The following is a 17,816-nucleotide window of genomic DNA, read 5'->3' as shown; positions in this document are numbered from 1 at the left end:
CATTATATGGATATACCACATTTTGTTTATCCATTCATCAGTTTGTGGACGTTTAGGTTGTGTCCACTTTTGGCTATTATGAATAATGCTGCTGTGAACATGTGTATGTAAGTATTTGTGTACCTGCTTTCAGTTCTTTTATGTATATACTAGGAATATAGTTGCTGTGTCATATGGTAATGATGTTTTGCTTTTTGAGGAACTGCCAAGCTGTTTTCCAAAATGGTTGCATCATTTTACATTCTTGTGAGCAAGGTACCAGAATTTCAGTTTCTCCGCATCTTTATCAACATTTGTTACTATCTTTTCTTTTTTACTGCTGTCATCCTGATAGATGTTAAGTGATATCTCATTGTGGTTTTGATTTGCCCTTCCCCGATAGCTAACGATGCTGAGCATCTTTTCCATGTGCTCTCATTGACCATATGTGTGTGTGTCTTCTTTGGAGGAATGCCCATTCAGATCCTTTGCCCATTTTTAAATTGGGTTTTTTGACTTTTTATTCTTGAATTGTAAGAGTTCTTTCTGTGTTCTGGATACCAGTCCTGTGTATCTGGTATGTGATTTGCAAGTATTTTCTCCACTCTCTAAGTTGGCTTTTCACTTTCTTGATGGTATCATTTTTAGCACAAAAGTCTTGAATTCTAATGAAACCCAATTTACCTATTTTTCCTTTGGTCATTTGTGCTTTTGGTGTCATATCTAAGAAACCATAGCTTAGTCCTAAGTTTTCCTCTAGTGTGTTTATAATGTACTACCTCTTACATTTAGGTCTTTGATTCATTTTGCATTAATTTTCGTATGTGGCATATTAGTCCATTTTTGCTACTGATAAAGACATACCCGAGACTGGGGAATTTACAAAAGAAAGAGGTTTAATTGTAGTTACAACTCCACGTGGCAGGGGAAGCCTCACAATCATGGCGGAAGGCAAGGAGGAGCAAGTCATGTCTTACATGAATCGCAGCAGGCAAAAGAGAGAAGCTGTGCGGGGAAACTCTCGTTTTTAAAACCATCAGATCTCGTGAGACCCATTCACTCTCACAAGAACTGCACAGGAAAGACCCACCCCTGTGCTTCAGTCATCTGCCACTGGGTCCCTCCCACAACACATGGGAACTATGGGAGCTACAAGATGAGATTTGGGTGGGGACACAGATCCAAACGATATCAGTGTGAGGTCAGGGTCCAGGGTCATCCTTTTGCATGTGGTTCTCCAGTTGTCCCAGCACCATTTGTTAAAAAGAACTTTCCTCTATTTGCTGCAATCTTTCTTTCTTTGCTGCCTAGAGCCTTTCCCTGCCTTTCCCCCTTCTGTTATTCATATTTTAAGTCAAATCTCAGGTCAGGGGTTACCCCTTCTAAGAGACTATCCCTGATCATCCCTCTCTGTGTGTGAGAGAGCCCCCTCATGCCTTAATCCTGATGTTTATCATTGTAGGATTTCAGCTGTTCATCTTCCCACTTGTTTTCCAGGCCAGGTCTTGGGAGACAGGGGTTGTGTGCTTAATATTTTACATTACTTAATACGCACTTATTTATATTCAGCTTCAGGGGGAAGGGGAGGTAGTACTTGAATCACAGTGCAATCTTCCATTATCTGTGAACTCTAGATTGTACAGAAAATCTAGTTATAACATGTAATTCTTTGAGTGCATTCAGTAATGCACCTTAGGTTTAATGTGAGGAACAAGACTGATAGTTCTCCTCAACCCTAAACATCCACTGGTAGACAGGGAAAATCCCAGCACCAGCTCCCTGCCCCTTCTCCCTGAACCATGGAATGTAAGTCCTTTCATTAGGCTACTGGGCCAATGTTTAGACCTAAACTCATGGCTGGACTGATAGCAGCCCTCATAGATGCCAATGCCCTGCCTTGATGGGCCTCAGTGAGGACTCCTGACTAATCACTGACGAGGGGGATGGGAGGACTTCTGATAGGGGAGTTGGCCTCTGCAGTCCCACACCTGCCTGAAGAAGGCCAAAGCCACCTAAGCAAAACTGAGCAGCAGCCCACAGTGTCCATCTACCATGTCACCCCAGTGCTGAGCGATTTCTAAAAGGTTGCTTTTTTCAATTATTTAAAAAACACTGAAAATTCAAGTAATACAGAAATAAGTAAAGGAGAAAGTCCCCTGTAATTTTTCACAGGGAAAGAGGAAGGAATGGGGGGCAGTTTTGTAAATCAAACATGTTTGTAAAACTCTGTGAGTTTGAAATTAGTAAAATAGAAAGTGAGAGCCTGCTGTAATTATGGTGGAATTGAGGATGTCTTATTGTGTTACTAGAGACTTTTTTAAAGTAGGTTTTTAACATTTGACCTTGTTAAATGCTCCACTTTTCAAAACAGTCCTGACAAGATGTCCTGCTTCCTTCCATGCAGAAGAGGTGGTTTGTGCAGAAGTGCAGGCCTCAGAAGGCTTTGCACATGAGGGGAATGGCAAGAGTTGCCTATCACTAAGGATCTGAGGAGGAGGGATCACAGGATATGGGACTGAAAATGAGACAGGGCCAGATAGCGGAAGGCCTTGAATGGTACACTAAGCATGAAGCAGCTCCTTAATTTGATATCTGGTTGTGCGTCATTGAAGCATGAGTAGAGTGGAGGACATGGCCTGTGTGGTCCTCGTGTTCTGAGTAACTGTGAGATGGAGTTCGAGTGTGAGTGCTCTACAAAGAAAATCCCGTCTCCGGGCAGTCAGTGGGATTTGATCCTTACCACAAGAGCACATGGACAAATTTGAATTATTGTGGATGTATATTGGCAGAAGAAGGTCTCAGAGCCATAAGGGTGGGACCCTGTTTAGCTCTGTTGGTTCCACTCAGCAACTCTATGAGTGGGACCCTGCCAGCCCTGCTCGACATGAGCATTGTCTGGTGACACTGGTCCCCACCTGCATGACTGCAGCAGAGGAGGTATGGCTGTGACAGTTGTGGGTTTTGTATTTTCTATTTAAATATGTCCCTCAGTGTGCCAGTTGTTAAAAAGACTACCAGTGGGCTCTGAAGGGATGTCTGCACACTTTGAAAGTGTGGTTCAGATGTGAAATTGCACTTAAAAGATGTTTGAAGAGAGACGAGGGAACGTTGATGTCAGTTTCGGTTTGGGCTGTGTCGTAGCAGCATTTTGAGCTTGGCCCTCTCTCCTCTCTGAGAGCTAAAGACCTAATCTCCCTGCGGATGGCATTGCGTGCAGTTAATTATGGCCAAATGGACTCAGCCGCTTCTTCGTCGTCTTCTCTACACTGTGCCTTTAAAGGAAGCGGGGTCCTCCCTGCTGAGGCGTTCAGTTAGCCCAGGCACCAGCACCTCCAAACCGAGTCTTTTCTCTCCTTAGTGCTGCTTCCCCCTCTCCAGGTCTTCCTGGGATGTCTTAGAGGTAAGAAAACTGAAGACTTGACCTAGGGAGAAACGCTTTAACAAAGATGACACTGCTAGTTAAATCAATCTAGAACTGAGTCCAGCCTCCAGATCTCCTGATTATTTTTTTTCTAACAGTTGATGGGATGAAATCTGTGTAAGATTTACTCCTTTGAAGCCCATTATTTGATGAGTATTAAAAACTTATGCAGCCACGCCTCTGTCACCACAATCCCGCTTTAGCACATTCCCATGGCCCAAGGGAGTTCCCTGGAGCCCCTTTGCACTCAACCCCCACCCCAGGCTGCCACCGACTGGTTGAGTTTATACTGTAGTGTTCTTTCTGTGACTTGGTTATTTAAATTTTTCTCTGCTTTTAACTGGGTAAAAGTTATAACTTAAATGTGAGTAAAATATGGCAATAACTTGACCCTCAGTTACTGTCCTTGTGTGATATCATACAAGTCTCCACACATGCCACCTACTGGGCAAAATCCTTTGGGCATCAGAGCACCCTGTGAGGAAGCGACCAGCGCCAGCATTTCCAGGTGTGGGAAATGAAAGTTCCACAAGGTCACTGATGCCCCCAGATCACGCAGTCTGTGACAGAATTGAGCTCCTTCCCACATCTCATTAACGCCAGACAGGAGTTTTCTTTCGATCTGAATGTTCTGCCCTGTTCCGGATTTTTTTTTTTTTTTTGAGGCGGAGTCTCTCTCTGTTGCCCGGACTGGAGTGCAGTGGCCGGATCTCAGCTCACTGCAAGCTCCGCCTCCCGGGTTTACACCATTCTCCTGCCTCAGCCTCCCAAGTAGCTGGGACTACAGGCGCCCGCCACCTCGCCCGGCTAGTTTTTGTATTTTTAGTAGAGACGGGTTTTCACCATGTTAGCCAGGATGGTCTCGATCTCCTGACCTCGTGATCCGCCCGTCTCGGCCTCCCAAAGTGCTGGGATTACAGGCTTGAGCCACCGCGCCCGGCCTCGGATTTTTTTAAAAAAATAATAAGTGCAATAGAACATTGCCTTTTACTAAGAATTATGCCACTTACTCGTATATTTGAGAAGGGTCGTCCTTAAAATTTCAGAGTGGAAATGAAAGTGGGGATTTTGCTGAGGAAAATTACTTTGTTTTTAATGCCCTTCTGTGAATTTCGCATGATGTTTTTATGGCACGCTGCCACAGCATTCACAGTTGGCACTACCAGATGTGTACTTTGTCTTCATCATGGGCAGCCTGCAAACTCAGCCTGGAAGATGTTAAAAACTGAAACCTTTATTTTTGTCCCTGGATTTGAGACCAACGGGAGTTCTTGTATTTTACGAGTCACCAGCTCCCGGCTTCCCAGTGAGCCTCATCTGGATGAATGCCATCTGGGCCCCAGCTGACGCCTCCGAGGCCTTCCTGGGAGTTCTGGAGTCCTCACGGCCTAGTCACACTGCTTCCTCTCTTCATTGCAGCTCCTGAAGGTGGGGCATTCCCCTTGAGGCATTTTCTTCTGAACTGTGAGCCACAGGCAAGCAGTGGAGAGGGAGGAGAGCAGCTGAGACAGATGCCGGTTCAACTCTATTTTAAGATGTGGGAGAAGCTCTGAGGAAGCCCCCAACACAATATCTGGTTGCGCGCCATTGAAGCAAGAACAGAAACCATCCCAGAGTGGAAGACATGGCCCATGTGATCCTCGTGCTCTGAGAGGCTGTGAGATGGAGTTCCATGTGAGCTCTCTACAGAAAAAGCCCTGTCTCCAGGCAGTCAGTGGAGATTTGTTAAACAAGTTGAAAAGAGGACAAGGAATTGCTGTGGCTTTAGACGTTGCCAGGGCATGTAGAACACTCACTCAGGATTTACTTACTGCATCTGCCACGAGTTAGGCGCAGGAAGGGTCCCAGTCAGAAGGTGACTACTGAGACATGTGCCCTGCCCACAGTTTAGAAAATTAAATTTGGGCCGGGCGCGGTAGCTCACACCTGTAATCCCAGCACTTTGGAAGGTGGAGGCAGGTGGATCACTAGGTCAGGAGTTCGAGACCAGCCTGACCAACATGGTGAAACCCTGTCTCTACTGAAAATACAAAAAGTAGCCAGGCATGGCGCGTGCCTGTAATCCCAGCTACTCAGGAGGCTGAGGCAGAAGAATCGCTTGAAACCAGGAGACAGAGGTTGCAGTGAGCTGATATTGCACCACTGTACTCCAGCCTGGACAACAGAGTGAGACTGTCTCAAAAAAAAAAAAAGAAAGAAAAGAAGAAAGAAAAGACAAGAAAATTAAGTTTGAAGCCTGAAATTGACCTCTTGGTGAGAATGGAAATGGAATGAAATTTCATTCCTTTCCAGATGAAGCTTCTGAAGAGGAGACCTGGCTGCCTGGCGAGCATCCAGCTCACTCATGCACCTCTTTCTAGTCTTGTGGCCATCAGTGAGCTTCTCCGGGTCCCTCTTGCCACTTCTCAGATGTTCCTTTCTGTCCTAGGAGATTTGTAAAACCAGACACTTGGGATATGATTCTCTAGTGGAGAGTTAGGCCTCTAGGTCTCTAAAAATTGCCATTCATGACCTTCGGGCCTAGGGTTTAGAGATGAATGTGCAGTGTGGGTGGCTGCTCTGTGTGTCGTGCCTCCACCAGCTTGGCATTAAGCACCCAGAGCATCGCCTGCTGGGCAGGCCTGGCCGGGGTGAGCCCCTCCACTGGGGGCTCAGGGTCATGGCAGATTCCTTGCTTGCTTTTCCCGCTGATTCCTCATGAAGATGCCGATTCGTATTTAAATGTTTGTTCTCAACAGTGGTGTTTGTGTGCTGATTTCTATAGGTAGAGGCTATTGTTTTAGGAGCCAGGTTTGCTGTGCTAGCTCAGACCTCTTACAAAGTGAAGATACTAATGATCATCTTGCAAAGTGCCATAGTGTCATGAGGGTGAACTGAGGCAGTGGCTATGCATGGTGTCTGCAGCAGCGTTTCTGAGGCTCCAAGAATATCAGTTCGTTTTTCAGAAATGAGGTCAGATCCTTGGGATGTAGACAGTGTTCTCTTCACAGATGCTAACAACTTAGCAAAGCTATAATATATTGTTTCCGCTATAATAGGATAGATGCATTCCTAAAAAAATGTATTAAGCAAAAATCAGAAAATAAAAATAACAAGACCTTGAGGAAAAACACAGTTGGGGCGAACATTTAAACCTATACCCCAGTAATAATCCTCATAATGACACTGACAAAATTGAAAAGATATGTTAAATTCCTAATAATAAATATCCCAATAAACATAGGATTACACACAGACACACACACACACACACATTCTTCTGCCTGCGAGAAGGTAGTGAATAGGAGGGTAATGCAGAGCCAAGGCTGCTAAATATGGAGACAAGGACAAAAAAGCACAAAGATTAGGAAGAACTACCTGACGGGGTTCTGAGGCAGCATTTGTCCAACTGAGCCAAGAGGAAGACCGGGGTAAATGGACACGCATACCATATTCCCCCAAGGTTGTGTTTTTGTTTTTGTTTTGTTTTGTTGTTTTTGTTTGTTTGTTGAGACGGGAGTCTCACTCTATTGCCCAGGCTGGAGTGCAGTGGTGCGATCTCAGCTCACTGTAGCCTCAGCCTTCCAGGTCGAGGATCACTCGATACTCATACCTCAGCCTCCCATGTAGCTGGGGCCACAGGTGCACACCACCACAACTGGCCTATTTTTGTTTTTAATTTTGTGTAGAGGTGGGGTCTCACTATGTTGCCCAGGCTAGACTCGAACTTGTGGGCTCAAGCAATCCTCTCACCTTGGCCTCCCAAAGTGCTGAGATTATAGGTGTGAGCTGCCGTGCCCGCCTTTCCTCTGAGGTTTGGTACATTCAACTGGGCTAATGAACTTGGCATTTAGTGGCAGCTCCTGGCTGAGGCAAAACATTAAAATGCATATGGAAATGCAGGCTGGGAAAATGCTTTGAAACCAATGCAATTTCTATGTCAAGGGGACATTGTTCCCTGATTCTATTTCAGGTAATTTGCATTCTAGACTGTGAGGTTCTGTGCCTCAACTGATAAATAAGCCTGTTCGTCATCCTGCTAGATGAGAACCTGATATATGAAATCTTTTTTTACTTGTGGCTTAAAAAAAACATAAAATTTACCATCATAATTATTTCTAAATGTACCATTTGGCAGCGTTAAGTATATTTACACTCTTGTGAAACAAATTTTTAGAATGTTTTCACCTTGCAAGACCGAAACCCGTACTCATTAAACAACTCCCTTTTCTCCCTCTCTTCAACCCTGGTAACCGCCATTCTTTCCTGTTTTTGTGAATTTGACTACTTTAGATACCTCATATGAGGCAGGTCAGACAGTATTTGTCACTTTGTGACTGGCTTCACATAGCATAATGTCCTCAGTATTTAACCAGGTTATAGCTTGTATCAGAATTTTATGAAACATGAAGTCTTAAATACCCCAAAGTACATTTTTACCCCAAATGTATTTGAATAATGTTAGGCAGGGAGTGGGAGGTGGGAGTCCTTCTTGCTTTGCCTGTGCAATGAAATGAATAGCCTGCTGTGTCTATCTCCTTGTCATGTGATTCTCCCAGGTTGTTTCTTCAGTTTCTGAGCCTAACTTAACTCTAAAAAGCAAATATTCTGTGTTAAAAGACAGTAATCAACACGGGAGCTATATCAGACATCATAGGACAAATTGTCATCTAGAAGAGTATATTTTTAACGCAGGAGAGTTTTTAAAACCCAGATTGGTGTGATTTCATTCCAGAGAGCTCAGAAATATGCTCAGCAAGTCTTGCAGAAGGAATGTCGTCCCAAGTTTGCCAAGACATCAATGGCGATGTTATTTGAGCACAGGTATAGCGTGGACTTACTCCCTTTTGTGCAGAAGGCCCCCAAAGATAGTGAAGCTGAGTCCAAGTACGATCCTCCTTTTGGGTTCCGGAAGTTCTCCAGTAAAGTCCAGACCCTCTTGGAACTCTTGCCGGAGCATGACCTCCCTGAACACTTGAAAGCCAAGACCTGTCGGCGCTGTGTGGTTATTGGAAGCGGAGGAATACTGCACGGATTAGAACTGGGCCACACCTTGAACCAGTTTGATGTTGTGATAAGGTACATTGCTTTTTTTTTGTTTACTTATTTTTATTGTTTATTTTATTTTATTTTTTGAGGCAGGGTCTCACTCCTGTCATCCAGGCTGGAGTGCAGTGGTGTGATCTCGGCTCACTGCAGCCTCAACTTCCCAGGCTCAGGAGATCCTCCCACCGCAGCCTCCCCAGTAGCTGGGACCCCAGGCACACACCACGTGTGGCTAATTTTTTATATCTTTAGTAGAGATGGATTTCTCCAAATTGCCCAGACTGGGGTACATTGCTTTTAAAACCAACCTTTCTTCTCTAGAACTCAGTGCACTGCTCTTGGTCAGTGCGGCTCCAGGAAAAGTGAGGGATGCAGGAGGCTGTTCATAGTCCCTGCTCGCAAGGGACTTACTGTTTGAAAAGTTGAAACAAAAACACAAAATGGTTGGATGCTCCAAACTGTCATACTGACCCTAAGTTGGAGGAGCATGCTGCCGGCTGCAGTAAGTAGCAGAACCTTGTCAGAGAAGTGAGGTTTGGAAGGTGGGTAGATTCAAGTAAAACAGCAAAGGACCACAACTGCCAGGCAGGGGCAAGAAGAGGACACAGAAAGAGACTTGAGTCAATGAGGGGCCTGGCTTCTGGATAAGGGGCTTGGGGCTAGTGAGTCTTGGAAGGCAGTGCTGGCTGGGACATGGAAGGCACACAGAGAAGTTCAAATTCACCATCATAGCCAATAGGCAGTCATCCTAGATTCTTTTTTGGTTTCACTGTTTAAAAATTGTTTTCTGGCTAGGCACAGTGGCTCTTGCCTGTAATCCCAGCACTTTGGAAGGCCAAGGCAAGAGGATTGCTTGAGCTCAGGAGTTCAAGACCAGCCTGGGCAACATAGAGACAACTTGTCTCTACAAAAAGTCACCAGGCATGGTGGACTAGATTTTCCCTTCTGATTCCTTTTTTGAAATTCTGGCAAGAGCTAATATCTGAGCACAGTGGGAAATTTCCGAGGATATTTTACTGGCACCCAGAGAAAGTCCCAAATGTAATATGCTTAGATTGAGTAAAAATATTAGAGCTAGATGAAATTGCTTGACATTCAGGGATTAGATACAAATGTTCAGTCAAGGGCTAAAGGCTGCATTCCTCGAAATCCTAGAAAGACAGAGCTGGGAGGGGAGATGAGGCTGCAAACCATGCACTGATTCTTAGTCATAAGAAGACATGGAGGACATGACATGGATACTGCCTGGTGTGCAGAGATGGTTGATGGCCTGCTTTGTCAGTGTGTCTTTGTCTTTTTTATTTAAATAGGTTAAACAGTGCACCAGTTGAGGGATATTCAGAACATGTTGGAAATAAAACTACTATAAGGATGACTTATCCAGAGGGCGCACCACTGTCTGACCTTGAATATTATTCCAATGACTTGTTTGTTGCTGTTTTATTTAAGAGTGTTGATTTCAACTGGCTTCAAGCAATGGTAAAACATGAAACCCTGGTAAGCACTAATACTTCTATTAAATCTGCCTTAGTAAAAAGTGGAGTCTTAGTTGTATTTATAGCCTTTTATTTTTAAACACGCACAGTGGAATGCATACTTTTGTGTTGTCTTTCAAATGATGATCACTCTCTTTGTAGAAACCCCTCAGCAATTCTTTTTTTGGGGGCAGAGTGGGGGGAGGCGGTGCAGGGATGGAGTCTCTCTCTGTTGCCCAGACTTGAGGGCTGGAGTGCAGTGGTGCAATCTCGGCTCACTGCAGCCTCCACATCCCAGGTTCAAGCGATTCTCCTGCCTCAGCCTCCTGAGTAACTGGGATTACAGGCGCCTGCCACCATGCCCGGTTAATTTTTGTGTTTTTAATAGAGATGGGGTTTCACCATGTTGGCCAGGCTGGTCTCGAACTCCTGACCTCAAGAGATCCACCCGCCTCGGCCTCCAAAAGTGCTGGGATTACAGGCATGAGCCACCGTGCCCAGCCACCCCTCAGCAAATTTGCTGCAAATTGCTTTTAGAACCTAATTAAGAGTCACATGAAAATGATGATCATTGCTTAATGGGAATATCCAGATTGTGACCAAAATTGCTATTACTGAGATTGTTCACCCACCTTGTTCTCCAGACATGAACTTGCATAGCTTTTGGCTAGTTCCAGAAATTAGATTTACTTAGATGGATGTAAGCCTTTTTGAGGATATTCAAAAGAATATAAAATCGATAAGGAATACTCCTGAAGAGCTTCTCCAAAAATGCTTTGGTCGGTGGTTCCCTTGTTGGAATAAATTCATGGCATTCCAAAAGGGCAGCTATGGAGGAGATGGCCCTCACTTGCTCATATTCCTTTTGTCTCTATTGATCACATTACTTTATAGTCCCACCCATTATATTCAAATACATTTCAGAGGTCAACTGTCGAGGAGTGTGTGCACATTTATAGACATATGCACAAACTAGCTGTCTGTGAAACTCACGGGACATATTAGACTTTTCACATAAACTCCATGTGATGATGAATTTGTATTTCCAAAGCTGATTCTGTACCAGTCATCATGGTCTTCTGGATTTTCTATTGGGCAGAAGTACTAGCTGGAAGATGAAGCATATATGAAATGACTTCAGTCAGTTGCCAAGAGACTTCATGGGACTAGGAAATAGAGTAAGTGGGAGAGGATGCAAGGTGAGGGCAGTCACAGCACTTAATAGCCTTAAATTCGACCTATTCGCTTGGGCTTCCCTGGACAAAATGATAGCTTTAGCGCCATTGAGGAATGTCTACCTCAAACAAATACAAGCTGGTTCTGCAATTCCTGTCTTTGTCCAGTGCCGCCTGTGTGAAGTGGCTATTTTAGAGTTACTTTTTTGAGTTGAAGTGGTGGATTTGCATCGCTTTTGCAATCTACAGAACTAGATTGCTGCAGAAGGCAGTGCCCAGGGCCACGTGGGGTCACACCCATGGCCTTGGCCTGATGAATGGGAATGCTTTCTCCCCTCCCCTGGAAGGATGACTAACGACTGCTTGCTTGCTTTCCTTAGCCGTTTTGGGTGCGACTCTTCTTTTGGAAGCAGGTGGCAGAAAAAATCCCACTGCAGCCAAAACATTTCAGGATTTTGAATCCAGTTATCATCAAAGAGACTGCCTTTGACATCCTTCAGTACTCAGAGCCTCAGTCAAGGTTCTGGGGCCGAGATAAGGTATTTTTGTTGCTACTCAAAGTTAATCGTTCCCTGTTTGAGGGGAGATGTGTACAAATTTCACTTTGGCTCAACTGTATACCCAGAAGCATCTCCAGTGGAGAAACCCAGCCTTTGATGAGATGCTCCATATGTGTTTACCACTCTGCACTTGGCTGCAGGGCTCCTCGTTATTTAATTGGCCTTCTCTCCAGTGACTCTTCTCTTTTTTTTTTTTTTTTTTTTTTTTTGTGAGACAGAGTCTCGCTCTGCCGCCCAGGCTGGAGTGCAGTGGCCAGATCTCAGCTCACTGCAAGCTCCGCCTCCTGGGTTTACGCCATTCTCCTGCCTCAGCCTCCGGAGTAGCTGGGACTACAGGCGCCCGCCACCTCGCCTGGCTAGTTTTTTGTATTTTTTTAGTAGAGACGGGGTTTCACTGTGTTAGCCAGGATGGTCTCGATCTCCTGACCTCGTGATCCGCCCATCTCGGCCTCCCAAAGTGCTGGGATTACAGGCTTGAGCCACCGCGCCCGGCCGACTCTTCTCTTTAGTGTAGGCAGCACATTAACACTTACATCAGTGAGATACTATTTAAGGTATTCTTACTCCAGGACTCCATATAACTGCAGGACACTGAAAGGTACTTTTGTGATCCAGAAAGTTATTTACATTTTATTTTTAAATTTTTTTAAAATTAAAAAATTGTGTACCCCAGAGAAAAGTCATATTTACATTTTCACTCTGTGGGCCACTCAGGTGAGAATTGATTTTTATCACCACTTTGTAGGTGATAGTTATAAAAGTCAATCCTCAAGAACAGTGTTTTTCAGTTAATGCCTGGGTCTCATCTCAGACATTAATTGTTTTGTGTTTTAAGATTTTCTAAATTCCCTGGACGATTTTTATTTTGCAGTCTAATTTGGGAACTTTGTGTTTTAGGCTGTTTATTGCAGTAGATTCTTTACCTGCAATTAGCAAGTGCTGCCACCAGGGGCGTGGGGGTACGCATACCTTTATTACTTGCAGCTTCTTGATCTGAATAACTTGATCTGTGTCTTTAAAACTTAAGACTGGTGTGGAAATTATCCCATGTACAATGAGAGTAAACACTCTCAGAATACAGAGTTCTTATTAAATCAAAAGGTAAAAGATGAACCAATAGAAAATGGGCAAAGAATAGGAATAGACATTTCACAAAAGGAGAATTAAAATAGCCAAAGAATGCATGTAAAAATGTTCAGCTTTACCAATAATCAAATAAAAGCAAATTAGAGCCACAATAGTATTTTTGCCCACTTTCTTAGCAAAGACTTAAAAGTTTGATAATGCCCTTGTTTGGCAGGAATGTACATAGAATGATCAGTTGGCACTTTTTCTGGAGGATATTTTGGCAATATTAAACCATTTTAAATATGAATCATCTCTGACCCACCAATTTTACACTAAAAATGTTATTACAAGGAAATTAGAGAAATTTGCAAAGATGAATATTCTAGGATGTACACTATAGCATTAACAGCAGAGGACTAAAAACAGCCTAAATGTTCATCACTATGGGATTGTTTAAACAAATTATGATAAAGTCAATGCAATATTTTCTGACTGTTAAAGATGAAGAAGATAGGAAAACACCTCCATAGTATATTAAGTAAGAAAATAAAGATACTAAACACTAGGCTGGGTGCAGTTGCAGACGCCTGTAATCCCACACTTTGGGAGGCTGAGGCGGGCAGATCACCTGAGGTCAGGAGTTCGAGACCAGCCTGACCAACATGGAGAAACCCCATCTCTACTAAAAATAAAATTAGCCAGGCATGGTGGCTCATGCCTGTAATCTCAGCTACTTGGGAGGCTGAGACAGGAGAATCGCTTGAACCCAGGAGGCAGAAGTTGCGGTGAGCCAAGATTGCACCATTGCACTCCAGCCTGGGCAACAAGAGTGAAAATCCGCCTCAAAAAAAAAAAAAAAAGAAGAAGAAGAAGATACAGAACACTTTAAAAATAAAAGCATGTGTTTAGTGTAAAAGCTTGGAAATAGACACCAGCCTGTAAAGAACGCCCTTCTTCAGAGGGCAAGTCTGTAGAAGACTTCTCCTTTCTGCTTTATAATCTCTTAGTTAAGCTGAATATTTGCCTATTTTTATAATTGATAAAATGGCATTTTTCTTTTGGATAAAAACAGTAACTTAAAAGAGGACTTCTGATCTAAAATTGCAATATCAGAAACTTCCTCATGTATATGTCCTTCCAGCAGATGAAGAAGCCTGTTGAGCAATAGGAGATGTGATCTCAAAGGGCATGCTGTGGAAATAACATGCTTTGGAGAGTTTTTCATCGTTGTTTTAGTTCTCCCCATATGTCACTCCAATGGACAGTTGATTTCACACACTCCTTCCACAAACATTGAATATTCCCTGTGTGCCAAACTCATCACTGGGGGTATGGGGTTGGAGAAGACAGAACAACACCTGGAGCCCTGGCTAAACAGGAGGAAAGTGTCCTTTGTGTTTATTTCTCTTGGTTTCTATTTCCAAGCATGCAGAATGGCTGTTGAGTTCCTTTTTAACAAGTGAAGTTGGCTTTGAGAGGTAGATGCATCAAAGAGCAGGAAGCAGATTTTAACAAATGATGGCCTCAGTAGATGTTCCCTAATCCCACCTGAATCTGTGAACTCTGGAGGGTCCACTGTTGTTCCACTTTACAAAAAAGGAAAGATATTTATGGTAGCCACTGGTTCAACTAAGATGAATGAAAAGGGAGGCACATTTTCACATGAAAAACTATTCAAAAGGATGCTAATATTAAGAGTATCAGTAGATTGGCGGCAGCCTTCAAGGAAGCATAGTGAGCTGCAGGGCCCTCTGTATTCCTCCCGTCCTGTGTACTATTTTTACCCAAGACTGACATGGAGATCCAGAAAGCACGATGCCACATTTGCACGTTCCAGGAGGCACAATAAGATGCCAGACATCAGGAGGGAGTGGGGACACCATCAGAATCTAGAAAGGTGTAGACAATGGAGATTCCAGACCAAGGTCAGTAGGATACATTGTTAAAGGAACAAATGTGAAAATATTTAATTCAGGACTAAAAATATAGTTGTGGCTGGGCATGGTGGCCCATGGCTGTAATCCAAACACTTTGGGAGGCCAAAACAGGAGGATTGCTTGAGCCCAGGAGTTCAAGACCAGCCTGGGCAACATGGTGAAACCCTATGTCTACAAAAAATACAAAAATTAGCCGGGCATGGTAGCATATGCCTGTAGTCCCAGCTACTCAGGAAGCTGAGGTGGGAGGATCACTTGAGCCTGGGAAGGTCGAGGCTGCGGTGAGCCGTGATCATGCCACTGCAACCCAACCTGGGCGACAGAGTGAGACTGGCCCTGTCTCAAGAAATACATATACAAACAGAGGGTGGGAAGAAACTGGCTTTGCAGCTCTACATAGGGAAATGGCCTGCAAGTGCTATTTGCCAGCAAAGCCAGTGGGGCCCTTAAGTGGCATGTAGCTGGTGGTGGTGTGAACGCAGTCTTCTGCAGTGAGAACTGAGAATCCTCTGTTCTCAGGAAGGGATGGGTTCCAGAAACTGTGCCCTGGGAAGGACCATGGAAGGTCCTGTGGCCACTTATCCCAGAGCAGACCTCTGTCATTTGTCATTGAGAGAGGAAATAGGCTTTTTTTTTTTTTTTTTTTTTGGTGATTCTGGGCGTCACATGTAGGACCAATGGGGCAGACATTTTAGAAGGAATACCTTTTTTTTTTTTGAGACGGAGTCTTGCTCTGTCGCCAGGCAGGAGTGCAGTGGCTCAGTCTCGGCTAACTGCAACCTTCGTCTCCCGTGTTCAAGTGATTCTCCTGCCTCAGCCTCCAAAGTAGGCGGGACTACAGGAGTGTGCCACCACACCCGGCTAAATTTTGTATTTTTAGTAAAGACGGGGTTTCACATATTGGCCAGGCTGGTCTTGAACTCTTGACCTCGTGATCTGCCCACCTTGACCTCCCAAAGTGCTGGGATTACAGGCGTGAGTCACCGCGTCCGACCTTTTAACTTGGTGTAAGAATTGTCGGACTGTCCCTTGAAAGTGTGTGAACATCAGAGGCCATGTTTTAGAGCCTAGATTCCTGACTTAAATGGGGAGTTGAACTCTAAAGTTCATGATGTATAAAATTATGTGATGTATGAAATTGCAGCCCCCAATGTAGCTTTCATGACCCTGCATAGCATATATAATACCAGCAAAATGATGACTTGTGCTAAAACTGTTTTTTAACTTTTTGGTCGTCTTTTCTGTTTTTCAGAATGTCCCCACAATCGGTGTCATTGCCGTTGTCTTAGCCACACATCTGTGCGATGAAGTCAGTTTGGCGGGTTTTGGATATGACCTCAGTCAACCCAGAACACCTTTGCACTACTTTGACAATCAGTGCATGGCTGCTATGAACTTTCAGACCATGCATAATGTGACAACGGAAACCAAGTTCCTCTTAAAGCTGGTCAAAGAGGGAGTGGTGAAAGATCTCAGCGGAGGCATTCATTGTGAATTTTGAACACAGAAAACCTCAGTTAAAAATGCAACTCTAACTCTGAAGGCTATTTTTGACAGCCTTCTTGATGTATTTCATCCTGCAAATACTTTGAAGTGCAGCTGGTGTTTTTAACTTTTAATTTAAAAACACACAAAATATTTTAGCTCTTCCCACTGTTTTTCCCTATTTATTTGAGGTCAGTGTTTGTTTTTGCACACCATTTTGTAAATGAAATTTAAGAATTGAATTGGAAAGACTTCTCAAAGAGAATTGTATGTAACGATGTATTGATTTTTAAGAAAGTAATTTAATTTGTAAAACTTCTGTTCGTTTACACTGCACATTGAATACAGGTAACTAATTGGAAGGAGAGGGGAGGTCACTCTTTTGATGGTGGCCCTGAGCCTCATTCTGGTTCCCTGCTATGCTGCTTTGTGTGACCCATGGAGGATCCACTTCCAGGATAATGTGCTCCATAGCTATGCTGCTGATACAGGGTCTGCGACGCAGCAGCATGAGGCCTGGGCTGGTCGGAGGAGGTCACAGCCCTTCTCTGTTGGTCTGCCCTCTGCCGAAAGACTCAAGAACCAACCAGGGAAGCTGTCCTTGAGGTCCCTGGTCAGGGAGGGACATAGAATCTGTGCCCTCTGACAACTGTGAAGCCACCCTGGGCTGCAGAAACCACAGTCTTCCCAGCAATTATTACAATTCTATTTTTACTGCCCTTTCAAAGCACTTAAGTATTAGATCTAATGTGTTTCAGTGTCAGTCTGAGGTGGCTTAAAAAATCAGAACAAAACCTCTATTATCCAGAGTCATGGGAGAGTCTACCCTTTCCAGGAATAATGTTTTGGGAAACACTGAAATGAAATCTTCCCAGCATTATAAATTGTGTATTTAAAAAAAAGAAACTTATCTGAATGCCTACCTGGCAGTGTATACCAGGCAGTGTGCCAGTTTAAAAAGATAAAAAGGAAAAAGAATAAAAACTTTTGAGGAGCTCTCGTAGTCTGGTTAATTTCAGTGCTTATGTCTCTGAGTCTACCCAAAACCTCCTTCTTAGATGCTGCTGCTAGGTGGAGACCTCTCTGTGGATGCCAGTAGTGAGTGACAGAGAATTAAGGTGCCTGGTCCTGCAAGCTGCTTGAGCCCAGACAACTGAACCCTTCTGGAGAGATGCTGGGTATCGGTGGCTTCCTCCCCAAGGACAGGCTGCCCCGAGCTTTGTCTCAATGGCTCTAGCCTCTGATGTCAGAAGATCTGCCGCTACTCTGTTCCCAGCCTGCCCCAGACTCGGCTGCCGCCATCACTGTTCTCCACTCTGTGGCTGCCATTGTCACTAATGCTACCTCCCTCCACTTGCCCTTTCTGCAGCTGCTTGTGCAGCCCCAGTGCAGCCTTGACCCCCAGCCCATTCCACCGTCTTCCCACCTCCCTCCTCCTCGGCATAGGAGGTCACAGCATTCAAAGCAGAGTCCCTTCAGTCTCCAGGGATCTGGAATCCAGCTCAGAGTGGCCAGGAGAGCAAAAGTCATATTTCTCTGGTTTTGTGTCTTTACAAATAATTTTGTATGAATTTTATTTCCTATGCTATAAGCTACTGCTTGTTTAAGAGAAAAGATTTTAAGATTATCACCCAACAAATGAGTTTAGAAAATTGAGATTGTGGAAGATGGTTCACAGCTCCCTTGTGGCT

General features: G+C 44.1%; 1 protein-coding gene across 8 annotated transcripts in view; it reads left to right on the top strand.

Moving 5' to 3' along the window:
- The window catches only part of ST3GAL5 (ST3 beta-galactoside alpha-2,3-sialyltransferase 5), a 55,090-nt gene extending 37,969 nt beyond the window's left edge, over positions 1-17,121 (top strand). For 3 of the 8 annotated variants that reach the window (XM_033175345.1, XM_033175342.1, XM_033175343.1), the window contains 4 exons: positions 8,115-8,458; positions 9,736-9,922; positions 11,456-11,614; positions 15,893-16,387. In XM_033175345.1, the coding sequence (XP_033031236.1) occupies positions 8,181-8,458; positions 9,736-9,922; positions 11,456-11,614; positions 15,893-16,141 (873 nt within the window). In that variant the 5' untranslated portion in view covers positions 8,115-8,180 and the 3' untranslated portion in view covers positions 16,142-16,387. Of the gene's footprint in view, positions 1-732; positions 3,380-8,114; positions 8,459-8,746; positions 8,928-9,735; positions 9,923-11,455; positions 11,615-15,892 lie in introns of those variants that run through there. The other 5 variants (XM_033175339.1, XM_033175340.1, XM_033175344.1 and 2 more) reach the window with 4 other exon arrangements.
- Positions 17,122-17,816: the final 695 nt, after the last annotated feature.

The sequence above is a fragment of the Trachypithecus francoisi genome, unplaced genomic scaffold (assembly GCF_009764315.1).
Source record: "Trachypithecus francoisi isolate TF-2019V2 unplaced genomic scaffold, Tfra_2.0 Lachesis_group17, whole genome shotgun sequence".
Taxonomy (NCBI): Eukaryota; Metazoa; Chordata; class Mammalia; order Primates; family Cercopithecidae; genus Trachypithecus; species Trachypithecus francoisi.
Note: the sequence above shows the minus strand (reverse complement) of the source record. Positions and strands in the feature narration are given on the sequence as shown.